This window comes from Sarcophilus harrisii, chromosome 4 (genome assembly GCF_902635505.1).
Source record: "Sarcophilus harrisii chromosome 4, mSarHar1.11, whole genome shotgun sequence".
Taxonomy (NCBI): Eukaryota; Metazoa; Chordata; class Mammalia; order Dasyuromorphia; family Dasyuridae; genus Sarcophilus; species Sarcophilus harrisii.
Window position 1 is genome coordinate 282,766,558 of NC_045429.1, and position 27,765 is coordinate 282,794,322.

General features: G+C 40.1%; 1 protein-coding gene across 4 annotated transcripts in view; it reads left to right on the forward strand.

Moving 5' to 3' along the window:
* GRM4 (glutamate metabotropic receptor 4) overlaps positions 1-27,765 on the forward strand; it is a 314,992-nt gene that overhangs the window by 216,962 nt on the left and 70,265 nt on the right. For 3 of the 4 annotated variants that reach the window (XM_031965046.1, XM_031965049.1, XM_031965047.1), the window contains exons 4-6: positions 11,661-11,796; positions 19,681-19,835; positions 23,862-24,002. In XM_031965046.1, the coding sequence (XP_031820906.1) occupies positions 11,661-11,796; positions 19,681-19,835; positions 23,862-24,002 (432 nt within the window). The remainder of the gene's footprint in view (positions 1-11,660; positions 11,797-19,680; positions 19,836-23,861; positions 24,003-27,765) is intronic. The other variant, XM_031965048.1, reaches the window with a different exon arrangement.

Consider the following 27,765-nt stretch of genomic DNA (forward strand, 5'->3'; position numbering starts at 1 on the left):
TTAAAATTTAATTTTTATTTTATTTTACTTTTTTCAGTTAACAAGCATTAATTTTCTTTTCCACTCCACTAAAAAACAACAAACTAAAACAAGCAAACCTATATAGTCAAGCAAAACAAATTCCTGCATTAACCATGTCCAACCCATACTTCCCACCTCCTCCCTCAATCAAAACCAAAAACATTTGCCTCAATCTGCATGTTGTGTCCATCATGTATCTGGAGGTGCGTTGCATATTTCATCATGAGTTCTCTGGAACAATTGTTGGCTCCAATGTGCTGATCAGTGTTCCTAAGTCTTTCAAATTTGTCTTCTTTGCACTATTACTGTCATCCAATGCAAATTCTGGTTATGCTCTCTTAACTCTTAACTGCTTCAGTTCATGCAAATCTTCCCAGGTTTCTCTCAAGCTGTTCGTGGCATTCATAAAAACTAACTTGTTTAGCCACTCCCCAATCGATAGGGACACTTTCAGTTTCCAATTCTTTACCACCACAGGAAGAGCTCCCATAAACATTTTTGTATGTGGGAGTCCTTTTTCCTCTTTCTTTGATCTCTTTGGAGGGAGGGGTAGTCTTAATAATAAAGGATATATACATTTTAATAGCTTTTTGGACACAAATTTTACAAACTTTAAAACCAAACAAACCTGGCTTTCCTTTCATTGATTCTCAAGGTAATGTAAGACCTAATGTTCATGATTTTCCATCGTTCTTTTTCATATGATTTTTCAAATGAATTTATATTCTAAACAGATCCAAACTATAGCTGCCAGATCTTTCCACTTTGCAAGGAAAGTCATGGAATCATAGATTTAAAGCTCCGAAGGACCTTAGAGGTCATCTCTTCCAAATTCCTAATTTTATAGATGAAAACACTGAGGTCTAAATCAAAGGTTTATTGAGGTGGTTTTTAAGGCTCTTTTTTGTTTCCTTGTTATGGTAATTCATTTACATTGATTAAACTTCTTAATGAAATTATTCTAATCATGCTTGATGTCTTCTTCTCCACCCATTTCCCATTTCTTGAAGTCAATAATTTGTTTAAATAGGTCAGGCTGGTCATTTTAATTGCCTGCTTTATCTATTTCTCATTTGTATTCTTCTGGTTTTGTGTTAATTCTGATCTTTGCTCTAATAAGCCAATGGTCTCACCATATAGACAGAGAGCTGATTCAGGAATGACCCCCACATCAGTAATAGGTCTGTTAAAATATAATCAGTTTCATTTTTAATGATGTTTCTTGGTGCTTGCTGTGTCCAACACTGTCTGATTCTTTTCTTACATCAAGCATTTGTGATAGAGGTGAGGTTTTGGTGTCATCTACAAGCTTTTGACTTATTCTTACTCTTGAATCATATTTTTAACCACACACACACACACACACACACACACACACATACACATTTATCCTTCTCTCTATTTTTGTGTTGGTCACCTTCATTTATACTTTGACTTAATTCAAAAGATCTTATAAAATTATTTGTAAAATTTCTCTACCTTCTCATCCTCTGCAACTTAAACAGCTGAGGAAACTGAGGGTTTGTTGACCAAGGTGGTTTACACAAATGTATTTTCTCAACAGTCTGATTTGTCTTCTTGCCTCAAGTTATCTCCTTACCACCAAAGTGATATTCAAAAAGCAGATGGTCTGACCATGGCACTCTCCTGCTCAATAACTTCCATTAGCTCCCTATTATTTCTAGGATGCAATATAAAGTCCTCTGCTGGACATTTAAAGCCCTTTATGAACTGGCTCAAGCTTAGGCTTCCTTGCTGTCTCTAATGCATGATATTTCATCTATCATCTCTATGCTTTAAAATGTTATTTAAATATTTCATTAAATATTTCTTGATTACATAAAAAATTAACAATTATTTCTTTAACATTTGAGCTCCAAATTCTCTCTCTCTATCGTCCTTCCTTCCTCTCCTGAGCTGGCAAGGCAATATGATCATTGATTAAACATAGCATCAGGTGGCATAGTGGAGAGAATACTCAGCTTAGAGTCAGAAAGACTCATCTTCCTGAGTTCAAATCTAGCCTCAGACTCTTACTAGCTGTGTGATCCTGAACAAGTCATTTAACCCTACTTGCCTCAGTTTCCTCATCTATAAAAATGAGTTGGAGAAAGAAATGGCAAATCACTCCAGGATCTTTGCCAAGACAACCCCATGGGTCACAAGGAGTAGGGCACAATTGAAAAACAACTGAACAATAACAAGAATATGTAACATCATTATGATTTAATACATGCCCAATTCATTTAATGTTCTACCTCCAGATGTGGAATGTTCTCCCTCTTCTCCTTTGCCTTAGAATATCTAGTTTCTGTCAAAACTCAATTCAAATACTACCTCCTATCTGTGATCTTTATTGATTCTACCTTCCCAGTGTTTCCCACTAAAACTATCATATTTACTTTGTATATATTTAGTATTTAGCTGCTGTTTTCTCCAATAAAATGTAAAGTCCTTAAGGGCCGGACTCTTTCATGTTTGTCTTTGTATTTTGTATATTAGGCCCCAAGGCCTAATATAGTGTCTGGCATATAGTAAATTCTTAATAAATGCTTTTTGATTAATTGAAAATCTATGATAATTTCATGGTGGTCTTTTTCAGACTTTTATCATGAAGAGTACAGTAGGAAATGGTAAAATGTCCTCATGAAATTGTGTTTCTTACTACCTTTGAATGCATAATGAGTCAAATTCTCCTATTTCCTTTTTTTGCCTCTCTAATGATTATCCCCCATGCCTGAAATGCCCTGGCTTCCTTTAAGTCCCAACTAAAATTCCATCTTTTTTTTTTTTAAGTAATATTTTCCCCCCTATTTACATTGTCAACAAAATTTTTAGCATTCATTTTTTTAGGATATTGAGTTCCAAATTTTTCTTTCTTCCTCCCCTCCCTTCTTCCAATGATGGTAGGCAGTTTGATATAGCTTATATATGTACTATGTATGTACTATCATGTAAAATATATTTCCATATTACTTACAATTATGAAAGAAGAAGTGGATCAAAAGAGGAAAAAAATCCTTGAGAAAGAATAAAGTAATTTTGAAATATATGCTTTGATCTGCAGAGTCCATCAGTTCTTTGTTTTGTTATGGATAGTATTTTCCTTCATGCATGCTTTGTATTTGTCCTAGATCATTGTGTTGCTGAGAAATTAGTCATAGTCGATCATCACATAATGTTACTGATACTGTGTATGATGATTTTGTGGTTCTGCTCATTTCATTTTCTATCAGTTTGTACAAGTCTTTCCAGGTTTTTCCAAAATCTGCCTATTCATCATGGCAATAGCACAATAGTATTCCATTACATTCATATACCATAACTTGTTCAGCCATTCCCTGAACTTGATTGATGGCCATGACCTCAATTTCCAACACTTTGCCACCACAAAAGGGGCTGCCATAAATATTTTTGCATATTTTTAATGATCTTTTGGATATCCTGGATCAAAGGATATGTACATTTTGGCTGCCCTTTGGGCATAGTTCCAAATTGTTCTCCAGAATGGTTGGATCAGTTTACAACTCCACTAATAGTACATTAATGTTCCAATTTTCCCACATCCTCTCCAACATTTATAACTTTCCTTTTTTTTTTTTTTTTTTTTTTTTTGTTATATTGGCCAATATAGGTGTGAGATAGTATCTCAGAGTTGTAAAATCTCATCTTTTAAAGAGAGCTTTTTCCAATCCCTCTTAATTCCAAAGCTTTCCCTCTTTTAATTATTTTCTATTTATCTGATATATAGTTTGCTTTCTATGTATTTGTTTGCATGTTGTGTCTCCCTTTAAATTTTAAACTCCTTGAAAGAAGGGCCTGTCTTTTGACTCTCTCTACTTCCCTCCCTTCGTTCTTCTCTTCCTCCTTCCCTCCTTTCTCTCTCCCCCCTTCTCTCTCTTTCTTTCTATTCCTAGTGCTTAGCATAATGCCTGATACATAGTAGGCCCTTATGAAATGTTTTTTGATGAATTGAACTAAGGACATCCTGGGATCCATCTTTCCATTTAAAGGCAAACTCCTTATTTCTTCAGATTTCTTTTATAATGAGAATGTCCAGATGGATAGGACTCATATCCTCTGGTGGCGTTTGTATTTACTGCTTATTGGACAATGATTTCATGATTACAGTGACAAAAGTTTAAGGATAATTAGAAACTGTGGTTCTTAGTAACTGCGTTCTCCTTTCTGGCCACTTTGCCTTTGTCTCTGCGTAAAATAAAATTTTTATTTTTACCAAGACTACAAAATCATCAGTGGGGTTCAGACTCTTGGCAATGAGCCTCTTAATGCTTAGTGAGGCTGGTCTTCCAAAAACATATATGTATTAAAATTTTCTCTCATGGTAGAACCTATAAAAGTTTCTCCTCTACTCTACTGGAGCATGATTATTCTTTGTAACAATAAAATAATGAACTTATTTTGGAAGAGTGGAAAGGACTGGGGTCTTGGAGTTAAAAGTCAAAAGACCTGAGTTTATAATTCTGATTTGGTGTGTGAGTCTGGACACTTTACAAAGTATACCCCCAGTCTGAGCCTTAGTTTTTATTTTTAAAATGAGTGGGCCTTTTTAGCTCTGATATGTTGATGAGAAAGGATAGACTATGGTTAAGTTTACCTCCCTCGAATTATTATGTGACTCCTATAGTCAATCAATCAATTAATCCATAAATATCATAAATATTAAGACCCTACTATGTGTCAGGCACAAGGAGACAAAGACAAATATGCTACCATCCCTGGTGCTTACATTCCACTAGAGAGAACATCATGTACCCAGTTAAATATGATACTCTATCTCTGTCTCTGTCTGTCTGTCTCTGTCTCTGTCTCTGTCTCTGTCTCTGTCTCTCTCTCTCTCTCTCTGTCTCTGTCTCTGTCTCTCTCTTTGTTTTAACACTGGCTATCCACTGCCTGAAGGCCAGGTAGATTTCATCTCTTTTCCAGGATTCTCTACTATCTTTAAGGAGGTCTGAGGTGTGTTCAGCACCTCAGGGGATCAGTTCAGCACAGTGCTTATGAAGATAAGCGCTTCCAGTTCCCATTGATGGTGTTCCCTACTTGTTGGGGGCGGGGTAGGAATTCCCTACACTCTAGGTCTACTTATTCACTAACAGAATACTTTTACTTCAAAAGATATAATCACAAATATACAAACTTACTCCCCCATACCTGGGAGGCTTAATTCCCTTTCCCTTCTCTTTTCTATCTCAGTCTTTTGGAGAAGGAAAGAGATTTAGAAAGGAATTAGATTCATGGCTTAGCTTGGTTCCTATGTCCCAAGTCCCAGGTACGGGGGCTTCACAGGGCTTCCTTATTGGGCTGACTGGGAACAATATCTGCCCTGGAATCTCCAGGGGATCATCTCCGGAATTGAGAAGAACAAACAAAATAGAACAAAAACAACTTTCCTCCCAGGTCCATTTCTGGAAGAGAGTAGAAGGAAGTAATGCATCTCTCCTCCAAGGTTAAATTCATGACTCTCAAGCTGAGGGCAAACTCTACATGATCTTTACCTCCTAGAAGCAGGGGTCCTCAAACTTTTTAAATAGGGGATCTGTCCCTCAGACTGTTGGAGGGCCGGACTATAGTAAAAACAAAAACTTTGTTTTGTGGGCCTTTAAATAAAGAAACTTCATAGCCCTGGGTGAGGGGGATAAACATCCTCAGCTGCGGCATCTGGCCCGAGGGCCGTAGTTTGAGGACCCCTGCGAGGAATCAAGAAGTGTTCAGGAGCCATTTTTAAGGAGATAGTTAAACAGAGGCAGCCACACCAATCCTCAGTGGTAATGAGAACACAGGGTGCCTCTATGTTGGGCCATCTCGGCATGCAAGATCTGGGCAAGCCTCCTTATCTATATAATATAAAGTAATTTTGGAGTCACGTTAAATCAGCACCTGGGGAAATGGATCTGGTGAACTGAATTTTGAAAGAAACTGGGGATTCCAGGGTAGAGGTGAGGAGAGAGAGCCTTCCAGCTGTGGGAAAGGGGAAGAAAGCACGGCAGAGTTAGATGGAATGGCTGGCATTAGAGGAAGCGAGAAGACCCAGTTTGCTTAGATTGTGGAACTGTGAGGGTAGTGATGTATACCAAGCCTGGAAAGGTAAACTGGAGCCCGCTTATGAAGGACTTTAAATGTCAAGCAGAAAACTTTCCATTGGATCCTAGAAGTAATAGGGAGCCCTGGAACTTAGTGAGTGGGAGAGTAATGTGGCTTTAAGAAAATTACTTTTGCAGCCATGTGGAGAATGGATTGGAACAGGGACACACTCTAGGCAGGGGGACCAATTAGGAGGCAATTAAAATAGCTCAGTTCTCTCCGGTGGTTCCAAGTCTCTTCTGCCCAGAATGTGTGTTTGTGATGCATACCTACCTAGATTAGTTGTGGATTAGTTGTGATCCATGATTTTGAGTATTTGCATTTTTGGGGAGTGTGTTCTGGGAGAAATTCAACACTGGAGAGGGTCCATGTGATTTGCTGGGAAGTGCATGAGCATTTGTTTGTCAGCAATTGAAAGAGTGTATGTTGTGTATATGAATGCTTTTGTCCTTAAGAGAAAGGGTTTGAAAGTTACATCTAAACTATTTCTTGTATGAATTATAATGATTCCAGGATCATGGGGCTGTGTGTGTGTGTGTGTGTGTGTGTGTGCCTGTATTTGTATACACTAAAACAGTTGAGATTCATGAAGAATCTAGTGAATAATCCTGGTGAAATGCTACCCATATTGGCTTTCCTGTTAATAGCAGAGAGAGGTCCTCATTGTAGTCTTCAAAAAACAGTGAGAGGAAACTCTCTGATTTAGGAGGGTGGGCTGGGAGTGGGAAGGAACTTGGAACTTGGTCTCCTTAGCCTTCCACCTTTTCTATCTCTCCTTTCTTCTCTATCCTTCTCATCTTCCATTTATTCCTCTTTCTTCCCTGACTCTCTTCCTTCATCCCTTCTCTTCCTTTTTCCTTCTTCTCCCTCCTCCTCTTTCTTCTTTTTTCTTCCCCTCTTCCACTTCTTTTCCCAATCTTCCCTTTTCTTCTCTTATTTTTTTTTTAAACCTTTCCTTCTTCCCTCCCTCCATCTTCTTTCAGTGCTAGGCAGTTAATCCCTGCCCCTTCCCTCCAGCTCCAATTTTTTTTTCTGTCCATCTGGCTCCCCAGATGGGGGAGAAAACCACTCAATTGGCCCAATTTCCAACTGTAAGGAAACCATATGGAGAGATTTAGCAGGAGAGCCGAGTGCCTGCCCAGTCCCATTAGTTGAATGGCCAGGGATAGCTTCTTGGGCACACCTAGCTCCCTATGTCTTTCTCTGGGGTTCTTTGCCTGGAGGGAGTTGAAAAAAACCCTGACCTAAGACTTTTTATATCTTACCCTCCTTTGCAGGCACCTGTTTTTCTCAGGCGTCACTCCTTCGTTTTTCAAGGAATTCCTCCAAGTATCCCAAACCATTTTTAAAGAGTCTATATTCAGGGCACAGTGCTGGAAACTAGGGATGCAAAGATATTTAGATGGCTCTTATTCTCATGGAGTTTACAAACCCCTTCTTAAGCAGCTGGACAAGGGTCTAGGGGAACAAGGAGTAGGGGATCAGTTCAGATGCTATGATCCATCATGAAGGGGGCTGACAATACCTTCTTCCAGAAACTCCTTCCCCCCAGGTTTGCTTGTCCACAGTCTTCTTTCTCTAGTCCACTTAACATCATTCCTATCTTAACCCTCATACATCCTTCTTCTCTGTTCTAGATAAATTGGTTTAAACTAGAACAAAAGAATCATGAGTTAAAGAGCTAGAAATGTCCTCAGAAACTGTCTGGTCTTACTCTATCTTTTTTTTTTTTTTTTTGAGGCAATTGGGGTTAAATGACTTGCCAGAGTCACACAGCCAAGTGTTAAATGTCTGAAACCAGATTTGAACTGAGGTCCTCCCGACTTCAGGGCTGATGCTCTATCCACTGCACCAACTAGCTGTCCCCTTACTCTATTATTTTAAAAGTAAAGAAGTTAGTTGATTTCTCCAAGGTCTCATAGGAAGCCAGAGGTAAGTTTTGAACCCAGTTTTCCCTCTAGAGCCGGTGCTCTTTCCACTGGGCCAGAAGGCAAATAAAAATTTAGAAAGGAATGGAGAGTAAGAATGAGGAGAGAGACACTCCTCCTTCCCATCTTTGGGAATATGGAGAATCACAGAATCAAGAAATCCAGAACCCAAGGACATAGCACAGAGAAACAAACAGAAATAGAGGATAGAATCAGGCTCAAATCTGCTTTGTACAGATATGATGGCCTGTCTTGGAATGTTATAAATTTTTTGAAGATTGGAACCATATCTTATATATTTTTGATACCCTATATAGAACCTGGCACAAACCTAGACATCTTTAAAAGACTTTTCTAATAAGGGAGGACCTATTAGCTCATTTAACACAGGAGTTCTTTGACACTAAGGATCCAGGGGTAGATTTCAGGGCATCTTTATTTTCACTAGACTCAAACTGAAATGCAGATTTCCTTTAATTATTTAAAAATGATATTCTGAGATGGGGTCTATAGGCTTCACTGGATTGCCAAACATGTCCATGATACAAAAATCGTTAATGACCTGTGGTCAAATTCTACCTTCTGAAAGATGCATGTACGCATGCATTCATACATACATACATGCATATAGATACTTAGACATATATATATATATATATATATATATATAAGAATTTGATAAATGCTTACTATGTGCAAAGCACTAAGCTAGGCATGGGGGAATGCAAATATAAAACCAAGTCTCTGTTCTTAAGAAGTTCACATTCTTTTTATTTTCTTTTAATAATATTTTATTTTTCCAATTACATATAAAGATAGTTTTTAAAATAAGACTTTGAATTCCAAATTTTCCCCTCTTTCCTCCCCAAGATGGTAAGTATTCTGATACAGGATATATATATGCAATCATGTTAAATATATTTCCACATTAATCATGTTGTGAAAGAAGAAAAAGAACAAAAGGAGGAAGCCATGAAAGGAAAAAAAGGTGAAAATAGTATTCTTCTATCTGCATCCAGACTCTATAGTTCTTTAGGAACTCATGAGGAAGAGGAGAAGGAAAGGAGAAATGTTTCTATATTTAACTAATGCTATTTGCTGATCATGTGACCGGGCAAATTCACACATACTCTCTGGGCTTCAGTTTTCTTGTCTGTAATACAAAGGGATTAGACTAGGTGATGGTTCAACGTCTCTTCCAATTCTAATCATTAGCTTCTGAATCTACTGACAAAAAACTTTGTCCTCCTTGAACTACTTCATATTTAACTATTTTGTGTCTGTATGTATTTGTAAACTTTATGTGTCATATATTACTTTTTTCTTTTGGAAATAGCATTTTATCTTTTCCAATTACATGTAAAGAACATTTTCAACATTCATTTTTAAAATAAAATTTTGAGTTCCAATATTTTTCTCCCTCTTTCCCCACCTCCTCAAATCAGCAAGCAATCTGATATGTTATACATGTGCAATCATGTAAACATATTTTCACAGGAGTCATCTTGTAAAAGAAGAAACAGAACAAAAGATGAAAACTACAAAAAACCCAAAACAAAGTAAAAATAGTATGCTTTGATCTGCATTCAGAGTCCATAGCTCTTTCTCTGGAGGTGGATTAGCATTTTCTATCATGAGTCTTTTGGAAATGTCTTGGATCATTGTATTGCTGAGAAAAGAACAAAGTCAATCATAATTGATCATTGTACAATGTTGCTGTTACTGTGTAGCATATATTTCTTATAGTTCTTGTCTTCCCCACTGAAATGAATGCTCATTAAAAGTAGGGATTATCTCTTTTCTTTGCAGTGCCTCGAGAAGCTCCTGGCACATAGTGGGAGCTTAATTAATACTTGCTGGTTGATTTATTGATTGATTCTAGGCTAGAAAGAGGTGGGCTAGCAAGAATCAGAGATAACAGATAGACTGCTCGAATTAGACTTTGGTGACCAGGAAATACTAAAAGGCCAGAGGGCTACTTTTGTGGATGAGCTTTGTCTATTTACAGGAAGGCAAAGGAAGGAATTTGCATAAGCTGGATCAGCAGAGGGGGTTGTTATCTGTACCTGTGCAGGGAATACTTATATTGCTAGAGGAATTACCTATCCCACTGAAATCAAAGATCTATGGAAATGTTATTAGGATTAACCAGATTTTCTTTTTTCTTTTTCATTTATTCTCACTAATCCATTTATCTGCTTATCTATCCATCCATTCACTTATTTATTTTTGATATTATTTTTTTACAAAACAGATTCTTTCTTAAGTAATGACAATGGTTAATATTTCTATAGCGATAGTGAGCATTAGATTTTGTCAGAGAACCTGGATTCTAGTGCTATGCATTTATTACCTGCTGTGTTCCACTGTGTAAAGAAAGGCAAAATACAGTTCCTACTCTCAGGTATTATATAGTCTATTAGGGCAACCTACAAAAAATAATAAGCAAACAAGATATATATATGTATGTATGTATGTATGTATATGGACCTAAGCAACAGAGGGAAAGCTCAGTTACTTAGTGCCTGGATGGAATTGGATAAGTCACTTATCCTCTACTTTTTTTTTTTCCTTAATTTTTTTCAATTTTTATTTTTTTCAGTTGTATGTGAAGACAATTTTTTAATATTAATTTTTTCTGAGTTCCAAAATCTCTCCCTCCATCCCCTTATCCATCCTTGAGAAGTTTGATATAGATTATACACATGAAGTCATGCAAAACGTATTTCCATATTAGCTGGGTGACAAAAGAAAAACAGAACAAAAAAGGAATAACAAAGTGAAAAATAGTATGCTTCAATCTGTATTTTTTAAATGAAAGAATGCATTTCATTTGTACATATTTAACCTGTATCAGATCACTTGCTGTCTTGGGGAAGGGGGGATACGAGAGAGTTAGGTAGAAAAATATGTAACACAAAGTCTTACAAAAATGAATGCTGAGGTATTTGGAAAAATAAAATACTATAGAAAAATTTTTAAAAATTCTGATAAAAAAGAATACATTTAATTATACAGATGATTACTCTCTTTAAATAGTATTTTAAGCACATTTATGGAACAGTGGAATAGTACTTACTTAATAATTACTTTTGTATCCCCAAACAACAATGAAAGTATACTGTGAATAAAAATGAATTATGCACATAGATCAAGAGTATCCTTGATGAAAACATGGGAAGGCAATAGTATGCTTCAATCTACATTCAAACCCCAACAGTTCTTTCTCTGGAGGTGGATATCATTTTTCTTGCCAAGTCCTATGTTGTCTTAATTCGTTTTATCGCTGAAAGTAGTTAAGTCATTTACACTTGATCATTATATAGCGTTGCTGTTACTGTGTGGATTGTTCTCAGGTTCTGCTTGCTTCACTTTGCATCACTTCGTGTAAATGTTTCCAACTAATTTCTATTCATTTCTTATCTCTTAAATTTCCTTCTCCATAATTATAGGATATTGGATTTAGTATCTTAGGCTCCTTCCAACTATAGACAAAATGTGAAATTTTGCCTCAACCTTGAAGTGTTTTGCCTTTACCTTTTCCGTTCTTCCTATGCATTTTCCTGGTTTTGGTTCCTATGTTGACGCCTCTTACCCCTCTGCCTCCAGGAGGAGTATGTATAGCCCAGTCAGTGAAGATTCCCAGGGAGCCAAAGCCTGGGGAATTTGACAAAATCATTCGTCGCCTGCTGGAGACCTCCAATGCCCGGGCAGTCATCATCTTTGCCAATGAAGATGACATCAGGTAAGAAAGGACCTGGGACAAAGATGTGAATGGCTAATGGGGCAATGTCTGACTGGGGAGCGCTGTCGAAGTGGGCGATCAGGTGTCTCCCAAAGGCTAGGTAGGAGATGGGCCTGGGGAAGGGCCGGGCATATGGTGTGATGGAAAGAACTTTGTATCTGGTATCAGAGGTTGGGGTTCTGACTCTGATACTATGTGACATTGGGTTGGCCATCTAACTCTAGATTTCTTATCAATAAAATGAGGAAAGGGGGCCTATGATCTTGGCCCCAGGGTCCAAAGATGAAATTTGATGACGGTATGAAGGAAAAATCTCAGAGATGGGGAGATGAGAGTCCTAGCCCTGCCTCTTCCATTAACTCACTTTTGGTGACCTTGGATAAGTAATTTTCTCTTTATGGGTCTCAGTTTCCTCTTCTGTAAAATCAGAAGGGTTACGCTAGGTGGGCTCCAACACCACTTTTTGTTACTGAATTCTAGTATTCTGTGATTCCTTTAGGTGTTATAATAGGTAAGTGTGCTGGACTTGAAGTCACAAAGAACTGAGTGTGAATCCAGCCTCAGGTACTTATTAGCTTGGACAAATCACTTAATCTTTCTCAGCCTCAGTCTTCTTAGCTGTAAAATGGGGATAATAATGGCACTTAACCTCAAAACATTGCCCCAAAGATTAAATGAGATTATATAGAATATATGTGTGTGTACATATATCTGTACATGTACATACATATGTGTGGCTATATACACATATAAATATACACATGTGTATATATATATACATATAAAGTTTTTTCAAAACTTTTAAAACATTGTGTAAAATATTATATAAAAGTTAGTTATAAAGCAGTTTCTAGGTGATAGAGTGCTTGTTATGAGTTCAAATCTTGCCTCAGTTACTAGCTGAGTGACTGACTGGAAGGATTTCATAACCTCTTTGCACCTCAGTTTTCTCATCTGTAAAATGAGGACTTGCTTTTGATCACCTTTGAGTGGAATGAGGTCCATTCCTATTCTAAATCCCATGATTTCCTTTCTTTAGGAATGGGGATCAGAGGCAGCTAGGTGCCACAGTGGATAGAATACCAGCCCTGAAGTCAGGAGGACCTGAATTCAAATCGGGTCTCAGATACTTAACACTTCCTGGCTGTGTGATCCTGGGCAAATCACTTAACTGCAAATGCCTCAGGGGAACAAATAAAGGAATGGGGACCGGGAAGATGGGCTATTTTTCCTTTATAAGGAAAATAAAGTGTGTCCACCAGGGGGCAGTGATGGGACAGGTGCTTGCCCTTTTCTTCCTTTTCCCATTTTCCAAGCCTCCTCCTTGACACAAATACCTCCCTATCCTCATCTTTTTCAAGGATTGGATGCTTGTGAGACTGGGCGTAATGCTTGCAGGCTTCTTTCCTACTATTGGAGAAGAGAGAAGTAGAGACAGATTGTGGGAGGGGCAGAACAGGCAGATGGGAAAAAAAGATGGGGAGAAGACTGAGCAGAAAGTGAGGAGGAGAGAGGAGAAATGAAGGGGTAACGGGAGCAGAGAGAAGGGTGGATGCAGAGAAAAAGAAATGGGAAGGAAGAGAGACAGAGACAAGGGAACAGCAGGGTAACAGACAGTAAGACACAGAGAGGTACACACAGAAACACTCCTTTCTAGCATTGGGGAGAACCATAGGATGGGGATGAAGCAATAGAAAGTTGGGGAAAGGGGCAAAGAAGGAAAGATGGGGAGGGGAAAAAGAGAGGGCAGAAAGAAAAGGAAAGAATTGAATTGAGAGCCGAAGAGACAGAGAGATGGAGAAATAGAGGAAGAGACAAAAGAAGGGATAGAGAGGAAGACACTGACTGGGGAGACTCTCAGCATATCCCACACCCTCTCCCTAACCACCAGATTTAGGAACAGTTGTAGGAGCTGTATTCTAATGTTTATTAAGTAATCAAATTCCATTATCACTCAGCCCCTAAGTAAATGAGTTGTAATGCTGATTCTGAGCAAGGATTGGAAGAAGAGGTATGAATCCTTTACCTCCTCCCTCAGTAGCTCATTTGGATCTGAATAGTTTAGTAAATCAGTACCTGAAATTATGTGATATATATATATATACATACATACATATATGTATATGTATATATACTTATTTATGCACATGCATATATATATACATCCATCTATCCATATATATTTGTATACACACACATACACATACTCACTCACAACTACATGGCACAGTGAACATAATAGGAGTCAGGAAGATTCAAATTCAGCCTCAGACCTTTCTAGTTGTATGACCCTGGGCAAGTCATTCAACATATTTGCCTCATTTTCCTCATCTGTCAAATGAGCTGGTCAAGGAAATAGCAAAACACTCCAGTATCTTTGCCAAGAAAACCCCAAATAGGGTCAAGAAGAGTCAGTCACTGACTGAAATGATTGAACATATACACTGCCTTCTGTATCCCCATAGCCCCCATTCTCTCCACTTCCTCATTTTCTATTCTCTCTATCTTTTCCCTTTTTAATAGGGATTGTGTGATGTAGTGCAAAGAGCACTAGATTTGGAGCCTGGACCTGAGTTCAAATTCTGGCTCTGCTATTTACAACCAGTATGATTCTAGGCATGTTATTTTTTTTTTTCCCCTCAGTTGCCTTCTTTGTAAAAAGAGGATTGAAAAAGTAAATGATTTCTAAAATCCTTTCTACCTGTAAATCCTATGATCTTTCCCTCCTTTGTTTTTCTCTCTCCCTCTTGCCACTCATTTCTCCCCTTTTGTCCCCTTCTTCTGCCTCCCCTTTACTCCCCGAATGCTCTCGCTTCAGTGACAAAGGGGCAGACAAGTCTTGCGTTGGTGGGAGGGAGCAGGGTAAGCAGATTGAAGAAGGAACTGAGACAGACCCAAATAAGGGATGGCAGATGAGTCAGGGAAGCAGCAGGCTGGATAGAGACATGAATGCTAGATCATCACAGCCATACTTCCCAGGAGTTTACAGGGGGATTAGTAGCTGAGACCCAGCCTGCATTAGAGACAGATGTTTAGAACTCAGCAAGTGTGGTCTGTAAGGTTGCCAGGAAAATGTCAGTCGCTTATGACAAGTTGGGAGAAAAGGAAACAGATTCAGCAACTTTGGGAAGGCCCAAGGCAGACAGGCTGGATGACATCAAGATACCCAGAGGCACATAAACAAGGAAAGGGGGGGGGGGGGAATCCAGCTGGGAAAGACCTAGACACAAACTTTTTTCCTTCAGGCTGATCAGGAAAAATATGTATCAATTCCTATAGCGATTCATCTTCCCACTTGGACAATTTTTACTAAATTAACCCTTAAGGAACTCCTAGTTTGACTGGGTGTCGAAGATGGGGCTTAGTCCTTGCCTTTGGGGAGAGTTCAGTCTGATGAGGACTGGGTGGCAAGAATGAGACTAGTTCTTATCTTTAGGAAGCTTTGGTTCAGATGGAGAAGGTCATCCCCAGGGCCAAAAATGAATCCCTCTCTGCCAGGGTGAATATAGCCCCTACTTAGAAAGATGATTCTTATCCCGCAACCTGCCATTTCCAAGAACTCTGGGTCACTTTCTCTTTTGCTTTGGATGTCAACTGCCAGATATTCCCTTAACTGCTTTTTTAATCAACCATTGTATTGACAAGGTCTTCATTACTCCCTAATTGTCCATACATCTTTAACCAATTTTACTCATTAAGAATTGATTTAACAAAGCAGTTGGGCTGCTAAACCCTTTCTGGACCCTGTCACACATGATGTTATCTTTCTGTTTCCCTCAGAATGCTTCTTAATGCTTAATGTGGCCTCCATCCCTCTCTACTTGCTCTCAATTATGTGTCTTCTCAGGGTATTTTTGTTTATTGATTGATAAGGTCATTCCCTGTAGAGTAGCAATTCATTTCCTTCTCTTAATTTGAATCTCCTACTCAAAAATTATCCCATCTTGGAAACTTTCTGCGATTAACCTAATTTTGATTACTCTTTGACTCTGCTCCCTCTGGACACTGAGAATCTCAAGCCATACTAGATTTATGTAGCTCAGCCTATGTCTTCCTTTTTTCCTCAAATTTTTGCTTTTTTCTCTTACTTTGGGAGCTGGAGCTATATCTCTACTAACAAACTGAAGTTTCCCTGAGGGCAGGGATAGTACCTTTTTTTTTTTTTTTATCAACCTGGAAATCTCTTGTATTCTACATATTTTACATGGATTAGATATCTAAAGCTCAAAGGGATCTTACAGTCAGTCTGTCAATTACCATTTATTAAGCATCTATGGTGTACCTGGTACTGTGCTAAGTTCTGGAGATAAAAAAGCAAAAGACAGTTCCTTCTTCCCAGCAGTCTAATGGGAGAGACAGCATGTAAAATACTATGTCCCAAAAAGCTATGTAAAAGATAAATTAGGGATAGTTTCTCAGTAGCATTTTATTTTTCCAATTCCATGTAAAGATAGTTTTCAACATTCATTTTTGTAAGATTTTGAGTTCCAATTGTTTTTTCTCCCTCCTTTCCTTACCTCTCCTTCAAGATAGCAAGCAATCTGATATAGGTTATATATGTATAATCACAAATCAGGGATAGTTTCAAAGGGAAGACAGAATAAAAAGAACTTGCAAAGGCTTTTTGTAGAAAATGGTAATTTAGCTGAGACTTGGATACCAGGAAAAGAAGACGAGGAGGTGGAGAATTCTAGGTAAGAAAGACCACTAGGGGAACTGCTAAAAGTTGGGGGATAAGAATGTCATGTCATCCTTCCATTTATTTTAAAAATATGGAAACAATCACTTGAGATATTAAAGGACCTGCCTAAAGATACACAGGTAGTGAGTATCAGAGTAAGATTTGAAACCAGACCTTCTGACATCAAATTCAGCATTTTTTTGGGGGGGAGGACAAGAACTGTTTTCCCCATCACACCTAGAGCTCCCTGAAGTCAGGAATTGTTTTCCCCAGCAATCAGCGTGGGGGCTTTTTGAGATCAGGAGGATGCCCTTTGTTTATCTCCATCACCAGCAAAGGACTTAGAAGGCACAGCGGTGTATCTACTATTTGTTAAGAAGCAGTGAATAAACTGGGTAGTTTGTAGTCCAGGAATCCTTGTCCTTTGTCTCAACTCTAGTTGGGTAGTCTTAGACACATTACTTAAACTGTCTGGGGCTCACTAATCAAATAGGCATAGTGACTTCTAGTCTTTCCAGCCTCACAAGGCTGTTGGGAGGATCAAACAAGACAAGAGGTATGAAAGATTTTGTAAAGGAAGTCCAAAGGGATGAGTTCTCAAAACATCAGAGTCCATCTAGGCTAGTTATCTTTTGAAAAAGAGGATGTCTGCTTATGTGACTTATGCAAGGCCCCAGTGCTGCACTTGGAAGACGTGGCTGAAGGCGCCGTCACCATCCTCCCCAAGAGGATGTCCGTGAGAGGTAGGCAGGGGGCTGGTAGCCGTCCTTTCCCTCCCTCTCCTCAGAGAATCCAACTTTTGAGGGAGGAAAGAATGGAGGCATTGGAGTTATTTATTCTGGGGAGAAGAAAAATGGGGAGAGGGAGAGGTTGGACTTTGAGTAGAGAGGGGTTTAATTTGTCCTCAGATACGAGAAGCAGGAAACTGGGCATCAGACTTAAATTACTTTTGGAAATCCACATGCATTCTCAGAGACAGATTAGGTAAAAATAAATGTGGGTGACTTTGTGGGGATGATGTGGGCCCGGAGTCTGGGGACAATGGCCGGATGCAGGGAGGGTAATAATAGGAATGTGGGTTTGGGTTCTGAGAACACTATCCATCCCTACTATTAGAGATGACCTGGGAACCACCTGGCAGGTAAGAAGATTGTGGGAGGAAAGCAGTAGGAGGAGGAAGGAGTGAATAAAGTAGATGGATGTTCAAATAGCTCTGGCTGAGGTTTCTGGGAGGAGGAGATGGCCCCAAAAGGTTGAGGAGGGAGTGGGGAAAGAAGAATTTCTGGAAAGTCAGCCCTTACCAGAAGCTCTCTCTTAGATAGGAAATGTCATTCCCTATTGGGTACAAAAGAGGATCCAAATTTATCAATCCATAAACATCCCACCTTCTATAGCAGCACTCCTCTAACCTCACTCACTCCTTTAGACGTTGCTTTTGGGGAACTAATTTTCCTTTTCAAGACTTCCCTTGTTATGCACTTGATGTGACCTGATATCACTTGGATACAGAGATTGGGAATGAAGTACTAGTAAACAGACAAATGGCTGTGTGTGTGTCTGTGTCTGTGTGTACAGACACACACACACACATATACACATACATAGAAATAATTGGGGGATGGTCCTGAGTCTCATCTCACTTTTCAGGTCAAAATCTCTGGTCCCTCTTTTGTCCAAAAGAACACAACTCATCTGCTGCAGGTAGAGTTCTTTTTGTGAAGTGACTTCTGAGACATTTCTCTGTCCACGTCTACTGTGTGACCTTATACAAGTCAACGTTTCTGTGCCTCCTTTCCATTTGTCAGGAGTGGAGACTCATACTTGCTTTTCCTCTTCTTTCCAGGGTATTATCTGGGGTACAATTAGCAGGGCCCCTTTGTTCTTTTCATTCATTCAGTACCTACTAAATAATCAGAATGCTGGTTGCTAAGGTTTCTTCCAGTTCTCAATCTATGATCTTCCCAGTTTCTAGGTGGGAGAGATTCAGATGTCTAAGATAGGCAGACCTTGCCCTGCAGAATTTAATAGCTTTTACTTCACATTTGTAAAGTGCTTTACAATTTTCGAAGTGCTTTTATCACAGCAACCCAGCAAAGTTAATAATAATAGCTGACATCTATATATAGCTTTAAGATAACCATGTTCTCATTTGATCCTCACAGCAGTTTTTGAGTTGGATGCTACAAATATTATTATACCTATTTTACAGATCAGGAAACTTGAGACCACAATGGTGAAATCATTTGACTAAATTCCTGCAGTTGGTAATTGGCACAACTAGGATTTGAACCAATGTATCACTGGACTCCAAGTCCGGAGTTTGTTTCCAGCGGTAGTCCAATGCCAGCTTATTAAGCTATCGACCTTAATTAAAAATAAAAATAAAATCTATAGAGATAAGACTTGCTCCCATAGAAAGGGCTCCTAGCACAAAGGCAGCCTCTACGGTAAGCATGATAGATCATCAGAGGTCCTGGGGCTCTGGGAATCCTCACGGAAGTCAGGGAAGGCTTCAGGGAAGGGGGGAGGTGAGAGCTGAGGAGGGCATACCAATGCTTGAGCAGAGGCTCCAAGACAAGGGAGACATGTGTTGGATGGCTGGGGGACATTGTTTCTTCAAATGGGGGGGGGGTGTCCTTCCAAGAGGTGCTGGGCAGAGACAGTACTGAGAGCACAGGTGTGAACATAGTTTGGCGTGAGGACATATAAGTACAGTATTAGGATGCACGATCAAAGCATTTGCATAGTACAGGGGGGCTATAGAAGTGTTGGGGATTTGGGGAACATGGGACAGATCTGAGGCTGAGACCTGAAGAGGTAGGATTGCTGCTAAGGAGCAGGCAGGGAGACAGGGCTCTGGGGCTTGAGGATGCTTGTCTTCTGTAGCTGGGGGTCTGGTGCTAGAGACTGGGTATGTGGTGAATGGGGGACGGGTCTGTAACTGGGGAAGTAGCTGTGAGTCAGGGACCTGCCCTGGAACTTTGGAGGGGAGAAGGGTGTTAGATGGGGGATTGAGGGATGTGACAGGTACGGGACTTGTGCTGAGGGCTGAGTGGTGGGAGTGAGAAGAGATGCCTGGGACTCAGAGACTTAGCTATGGGGAAAGATGAGGTAAAGGACCTGCAAGGGGGCGGTGATCGGGGGCCCGGAGACAGAGGAGGTGCGGAGAGGGAGGGCAGCTCACTTGTTGTTTGTACCCACAGGCGAGTGTTGGAGGCAGCCAGGAAGGCCAATCAGACGGGCCACTTCATCTGGATGGGCTCGGACAGCTGGGGCTCCAAGATCTCTCCGGTGCTGCATTTGGAAGAGGTGGCTGAAGGCGCTGTCACCATCCTCCCCAAGAGGATGTCTGTGAGAGGTAGGCAGGGGGCTGGCGGCCGTCCTTTCCCTCCCCCTCCTCAGGCCAGGGGCCCACCTGGGCATCCCCTAAAGTTCCTTTTGGCAGGGAGGCAGGTGTAGGTCTTTGTGTGTACCTCAAGAGAAGGTTTCTTCTTTTTCTTTACTGGTGTTCCTCCTGAAAAGAATAGGAGCCAGGAGACCTGAGTTTTAAATGTGGTTTTGCTTTGTGACCTTGGATAAGTCACTTTAGACCTCAGTTTCCATCTTTGTGAAATAAGGAAGCTGTAACAGATGATCTCTGAGCTCAAGTTGTAGAATCAACCAAGCATAAAATAATGTGCTAGGAATTATGTTGGATCTTGGAGATTCAAGGATAAAAAAGATCTGGGGCGGGGGGAGAGTCTTACATTCTCTCAGAGAAGATCACATATACCCTTGTAAATTGGTGGAAAACATTGAAAAAGAAATAGAAAAAATATATGTGTATGTACACACACATATGTGATAAATGCAAATTAAATCCTGCACTGTGTCAGGGGGGAGCAGTCCCTACCATCTCCCTTGTTGCACTCCTCTTCTAACCCTTTTCAAGGCTCTTTGGTGAGGCTGGATTCTCTTTCCTGGCCTGAGGAGAGGGGACGAGGAGGTCATGAGTTCTTGGCATCCCTATATCCCAAATGAGAATCTGGTAAGCACTTTGCAGGTGATGGGTCAGTGAGAGTCACCCTGGGGTGGAACAAATTGATCTGGCGGAACTGGTTTGGAGAGCAAAGCATGGTAATAGCTTTAATTAGGTACTATGCTATGCTCATGGGGGAGGGCAGGTTCTTCTGGTCCTCCTCTGTCTATCTTCCCCTCCCCACCTTCTTCCTCCACTCTCACCAACTCTCTCCCACCCCCCCCCCACCCCACTTTCACCTTGCTTGATGCTTTGATGCCGTTCCTCAGGCTCCAATATTTCTCTGACCTTTCTCTAGTGCTAATAGGAAAATCCCTTCACACTCCTGTAGCACTTTCCACTTTTCCAAGTGCTCCAGTACCTGTTATCTCACTTGGTCTTGGATTTGCTGAATTTCAGAGCCGAAAGGGACTATCAGGGTCTCTAAATTCAATCTTTTCATTTTACAGGTTAGGAAGCTTAGGGCCAGAAAGGAAATGTGACCCAGATCAGGAACTGGGTTAGTGGGAAAAGAATTGGAAGATCTTGCCTCTCCTCCCATCCTAGAGTTCTTTTGTCCCTGTTTCTGTTCTCAGTTATCCAGATGATGGCACATTTAGCCATCCACTCAGGGTACAATACTATTTCACTAGAGGGCATTAGTACAAACCAATAATCGTATGATCACAGATTTAGAGCCATAAGGGAATTTAGAGGCCACTGATTATATCCTTCATATATTATAGTTAAGGAAACTGAGCCCAGGGGAGATTGTAGGATCATGGGGAGATTTTTAGGGCTAGGAGTGATTTTAGGGATGTTAAGTCTGAACACCCTCATTTTATGTGTGAGAAACTTGAGGTTCCTAGAAAAGAAGTGGCTTTGAACCCAGATCCTCCAACACTAAGTCTAGTCAGAGTTGGAAGGGTCCTGTGGAGTCAGCCAATTTCCCATCCCTTGGAGAATAATTCCCCTTACAGCATCTTTGGCAGGCAAGCATCTTGCTTCTTTTTGTACACTTCTGGTGATGGGGTGCTCCTTCATCCCTGCTGTTCTCATTGTTCTGTCTCCTTATAGGCAACCTCTGTTTCCACTAGGAAATATTTCCAAATACCTAGGAAAAATTTCCAAAGCATTTATGTAGGACATTCATAAGAGAAAAGGCAGGTTAGCCTGATGTGCTGGAGAAGCAAACTAGTGAAAGGGGAAGAGAAAGGTTTTGTATTTGAAGTCGAACAACCTGTGTACAAATCTTGACTTTCACACTTATTATCCAGAGGTGGCTGGATATGAAGGCTTTTAAGGTTTCTTCCTACCCTAAGTCTATATCCTATAGAGAACTGGCCATAGAAAGTCCTAGGTTCAAGACCTATTTATTACATCGACTGACTCTGTGACCCTGGGCAAATCACTCAAAAGGGCAGAGCAATTGCTGACCTGTGCTCCTCCTGGAAGTTCCTTATATCAATGAAATCACAGATCTAGGCAACAACAACAACAAATCCACAAAATGACTATTTGTGTCAAAAAAAGAAAAAAAATTACAATATACTTGGGATAGATTTGGAGCTAGAAGATACTTTGTAGTTGATTAACTTGATCCAAATGGGGAAGTAGAAACCCAGAAAAGTAAAATAATTTATCCAATGTCACCCATATAATTGGGGAATGAGGTATTTAGTCACAACCTTAATCCTTTTATCAGACGTCCTTCTTCAGTCCTCTTCAATCTAGAACAAAGGAGAGAGACAACCTGATGCTATGGCAGAATCCCCAAATTGGGAGGCAGGAGAAATGATTGTTTGCTTCTTTACAGTTAGAGGGAAGGAGGAAGGAAAAGAAGGAAAGAAGGAAGGAAGGAAGAAAAGAGGGAAGAAAGGAAGAAGAGAAGAAGGGAGGGAAGAAGAGAAGAATGGAAGAAAGAAGAGAGGAAGGGAGGAAGAAAGAAAGGAATGACAGAAGGAGGAAAGGAAGGGCAAAGAAAGGGAGAGAGAGAGGGAGGAAAGGAGGAAGGGAAAAGGGAACAGAGAACAGAAGGAAATAAAGAAGGAAAAAGGAAGAAAAGAAGAGAAGGAGGGAGAAGGGAGAAGGGAAGAGAAGAGCAAACAGAGGGAGGAATAGAAAAAGGAAGGAGTTAAGGAAGAACAGAAGGAAGAGACAAGCATTTATTAAACACTTGCTATGTGCCAGGCACTCTTTACAAATATGATCTCATCTGATCAACAACCCTGACTAGTAGATGTTATGATTAGTCTAATTTATACTTGAAGAAATTGAGAAAGAAATGGCTCATCCAGGGTCATCTAGCTACTAAGTCAGGCCAGATTTGAATTTCCTGACTTTAGGACCAGTGCTTTCTTTATCCACTGAGCCACCTAGCCACCTCAGAGCTGTCCAAAAATGAAGTGAGCTGCCTAGAAAAGTAGCAAGCTTCCTTTTACTGGAAGTGTTCATACAGATGATAGATGACTATTGGACAGGAATGCTATGGGAGGGATTTATACTTTGGGAAAATTGAATCAGTGGTTCCCATTTAGTGGTTCATAAATCCCTGAGAGGGTTGCAGTTACTCTGAAAATTCTTATAATGACATCTTTATTCTTTAATAACAGTTATTGAAGTAATTGTAAAGATTATTATGAGGAATAAATTGAATTACCTTGGGAGATCCCAATATGTTGTTTTGTTGTTATTGGTAGGAGTTCAAAGAACACAAAACATTGGGAATCACTGGCCCAGATAACCTCTGAAGTCCATTCCTTACCTGATGTTCTGTTATTGTATTAATTTAGCATGTAATTTAGGGTAAACCACCTTTTGGGGTCTTATCTTAAAATTAGGGCAGTGCCTAGATCATCTTTAAATTTTCCTCTAGTTGGGTAATCTATTATTGTTACAGAATTCTATCTGGCCCTCACTTAAGGTTGGTGGGACTATTGTTTACACAATGCATTGATCATATAGTGAGTGAGTGGGGAAAGGTAAGAAAAAATTGGGAGATGATATTGACTAGTGTTTGAGACCAGCTTAGCTGCATAAAATAATTTAATTATTATTTTGAATTTAAATAGATTTAAAAAGCAGTTCCCATGGTACATCATGACAAAACAGAGGATTCTATATGAAATTTCTATTTCACACTGCTTGCTTTTTAAACTTTAAAAAAAAATTTACAGATGCAATTTACCTAAAGTCATACAATTAGTAGTAGAGTCTGTATTTGAACTCATGAATTTGGAATACCTTGTTCCTTCTACTATGCTATAATTCCTTCCATACCAGCTTAGTTGCTATGAGGTGGGAGGAGAAAGAAAAGACCACTGGAAAAGATCAGCCTCTAACTGCTCTCTTTCTTCTCCCTCTCACCCCCCTCAATGGGGGGATCAGGTTTCGACCGTTACTTCTCCAGCCGGACCCTGGACAACAATCGACGAAATATATGGTTTGCTGAGTTCTGGGAGGATAACTTCCACTGTAAACTGAGCCGGCACGCTCTGAAGAAGGGTAGTCACATCAAAAAATGCACTAGTGAGAGCTGGGGGCTGGGGATGGGTTGGGGCTGAAACTGGGGTTGGGGAATGGTAGGGCAGAGAAGGGACTATCAGGGGACCAGGAGGCAGAAAGCTGAAAGTGGAAGTGATGGAGCTGAAAGCTGGGAGGCAAGGGAATATGAAAACTTTGAGAGGAGCCTGAAATAAGGGTAGCAATAGAAAGTATAGCATAACCTCCTTGTATTATTCATAGAAAGTGAGTATGGGGAACTACCAGGCAGAGATGGGGTAGAAGGAAAGGAAAGTCTTCATCTCCCCATGATCTGACAGTAGTGGGCACTCAAGAAACATTTTCTGAATGAATGCAATCCCAAGGTAGTATAGCAGGACAGGGAGATAGGGAGTGAGGGGCTACTGTACTGGTTGATAGTATGGACGGACAATAGCTGAGGAAATTTATCCTCTTCTATGATAGGAGTAGATGAAATGGTGTGAGAATTGTAAGCAATGAGTTGACTAGAAACCATATTACAGGAGGCTCAAAGGAACTGGGAATGTTTGACTTGGAAAAGACGATTCAAGAGAGACATGATAGCTATCTTCAAGTGTTGTGAAAGCTGTCCTGGGGAAGAGAGATTAGACTTGTTCACTTGGTCCTTGAGGTCAGAGCTAAGAATAGATAGAGGTTACAGAGAAGTAGATTTAGGTTTAATGTAGGGTAATATTTTCCAACAATTAGAGATGTTTCAAGATAGAACAGATTGCCTTGGGAAGTAGTGGGGCTCCTGTTCTCTGGAAGGATAGGCAAAGGCTGGCTTGTCAGGGGTTTTGTCAAGAGTATTTCCTCTTCATGTTTGAATTGGACCAGACAGTCTCTGAAATTCTATATTCATTGAGCCCACTCTATGGATCAACTATCCTAGGGAGGAAAGGACAGATATCTGATCTGTCTGATCTCTGAGCTAATTTTATTTCATCTAACTTTATTAGATTTCTTATATTTGTGGCTGCTGGTCAGTTCTGGGTCAGGGTCATATTGATGTTAGAACACTTTAGGGTATTGAGTCAGAATGAGAAGACAGGGTGGGACGAGGAGAGGGGACAATGGTGGCATGAGGATTCTGAGGCTAATGTCCCAGGGATTCTGAGGCAGGGACCAAAGGATGGTAATGGAGGGGGGGGGGACTGGAGCATGTTGCTGGAATCCTATAAATTCATAACTGGTTGAATAATATTACCTAGAGTATAGCTGATAGATGTGTCATCCTGGAGGGTGAATTCTAGCAGAGTGCCCCTGGGATCTGTCCATGGTGCTTCTCTGTTCAACATTTTTATCAATTACTTGGGTGAAGGCAGAAATGACATGCTCATCATATTTTTGGAAGCCATAAAACTGAGAGAGGTAGCTAACATGTTAGGTGGCAGAATCAGGAATCCACAAGGATCTTGACAGGCTAGAAATGATGGGTTGAATGAAGTTTAATAAGGAAATGTTAAGTTTGACACAACTATACAAGTACAGCTCAGAGGGAAGAGAGGACAAGACAGCAGTTTATCTGGGGGAAAAAACCCAAAATCAGAGGTTTTTGGATGGCAGGAAAATTTTATATCAGTCAGCAGGATAATAAGAGAACCAAAAAAGCTCTTAAGGATTTAAGGTGAGTTTGCAGAAGCCTAATATTTAGCTAATGGAAGTGATAGTCCTGTCCCAGCCAGAAAATTTCAGGAATATAGAATTCCATTCTGGGTACCCCATTTTAGCAAGGAACTTGTCACCAAGTTGCTAAGAATTGTGGTTGTGGTGGGGGAACACTTCAAGTCACAATATGTGAGGGTCAGTTCAAGATAATGGTGATATTTTGCTTGGAAAAAAGGGAAGATGCCCCAGAGAAGAAATGAGAAAACCTATTTTTCTTTATGTATATTTGGGAGATTATGGGTGTGGAACATTGCATATATTGTTATACTTGGTTAACCTGTTGATTAATTTGTTGATTTTTTTCTCCCCCGTTGGTGCCCCTCCTTCATTCCTTGCTATAAGAGATGACTCTGTGGGTAGGGGAGGGAGAGACATATTTGGAACTGAAGGTGTTATAAAAACAGAAGGTTTCAATAAATTTTTAAAAAGACATAAAGAGGATAGAATAGCAATCTCAAAGCATGTGAGTCTATTACATGGAAAAATTGACTTACTCAGCTTGGTCCCAGAGGGAAGAATTAGGAGTAGGGAGTGGAAGAGGAAGAGAGATTAGTCAGGCTGAATAGAGGGAAGTACTTTCTAACTATTAGAGTTGTTTAAAAATGGAATAGTGAAGTAATGAGTTCTCCATCACTAGAGGTCTTCCTGGGACTTCTTGTAAACTCTGTTGTAGAGAGGATTCCTCTATTGGGGAGAGGTTTGTGTACAGATTGGCCTCTGAGGTCCTTTCTCACTAAGAAAGTCTCACTATGATTTGATGGTGGAATTTCTGACTTAGATAACTGGATGGGAGGAAGAATAATTTGAGGTAGGGGAGTGTTAATATCAAACAACTCCTACTACATAGGTATCATGACTCCATCCTAAGGATATTCCAGACTTCCTATTGAGTGTCTCCTGGGAGAGATTGTGTGTTTTGAGTTGGGGAGGTGGGATGGGATTGGTGCTTCACTTGGAGATTCTGGGCTTCTCAGAAACCACCTTGTGGATTCTGCATGTGTGAGTTTTTCTCTCTGTCTCTGTCTATCTGTCTGTCTTTTCCTCTTGTCCTTTTTTTTTTTTTTTTTAACACCACCTTAAACTTTTCAACTTCCACCCATTTCCTCTCCTCTTCTGTGTATGTAGGGGTATTTTTAGTAGGGAGGCACTGTAAGGTACATCTGGGCACCAAATAATGAAGAGCCCATTTGCTCTGGAAATGCCACTATATTTTTTACCAGCACTAGGAGGCAGCCCTAAATTTGGTGTCAGAGGGCCCAAATTCCAATATTGGCTCTGCCTCTTATTATTTGAATAATTTTGGGCAAGACACTTTTTTTTTTTTTTAAATGTGTGTGTGGGATTCAGTTTTTTCTTCTGCACAACAAGGGGATTGGACTTGCTTGACCTCTAAGCACCCGTTGATCTTCATGGAACAGATACCATTAAGCTCATTCCAGTTCAGTGCCTTCTCTACTCTAGTTGCCTCCTTTGGGGAATATGGGAGAGGAAATGGAAAAGTGATGTCAATTTTGGGGGAGGGGAGGAGAACGTGAGGGGAGAGGACCAAGGAAGCTCAGGTGCTTATTGGTCATATCTATAGGAAGCTTCCAGTGTGACAACTCCACCCTCTAGTGGCCAGGCACCATACAAAATTCTGGCCCTCTGTGTCAGCCCTAACTTCAATTTATTTTTTTTGTTCCATGTCTATGAGACAATTAGATGTCACAGTGTTTAGAATGCTGTGGGAGCAGACAAACTTGAGCAGAAATCCTGCCTCTGACATTTAATAGGCATTTCCTAATACCTTAGGAAAATCTCTTTTCTTCTTTCCAAATGTGTTTTCTCCCCTCTGCAAAGAGAATAACAAAAGGTATAGTTGGGTGGTTGAGAAAAGCAGCTCTTTGAGATTCATAGGATCCAAGGTATAGAGATAGAAAGGATTGTAGAGGTTTTTGAGATCATCTTTTTAGAAAAGAAGAAATAGCCTGAGAAAAGTTAAATTACTTGCCTAGAGTTACATAACCAATAAGTGCTCAAGGGGGATTTGAACCCAGGGTTACTGGATTCTAACATTATATTCACCCACTTCTACACCATGCTTCCTCTCAAGGGGTTTGGA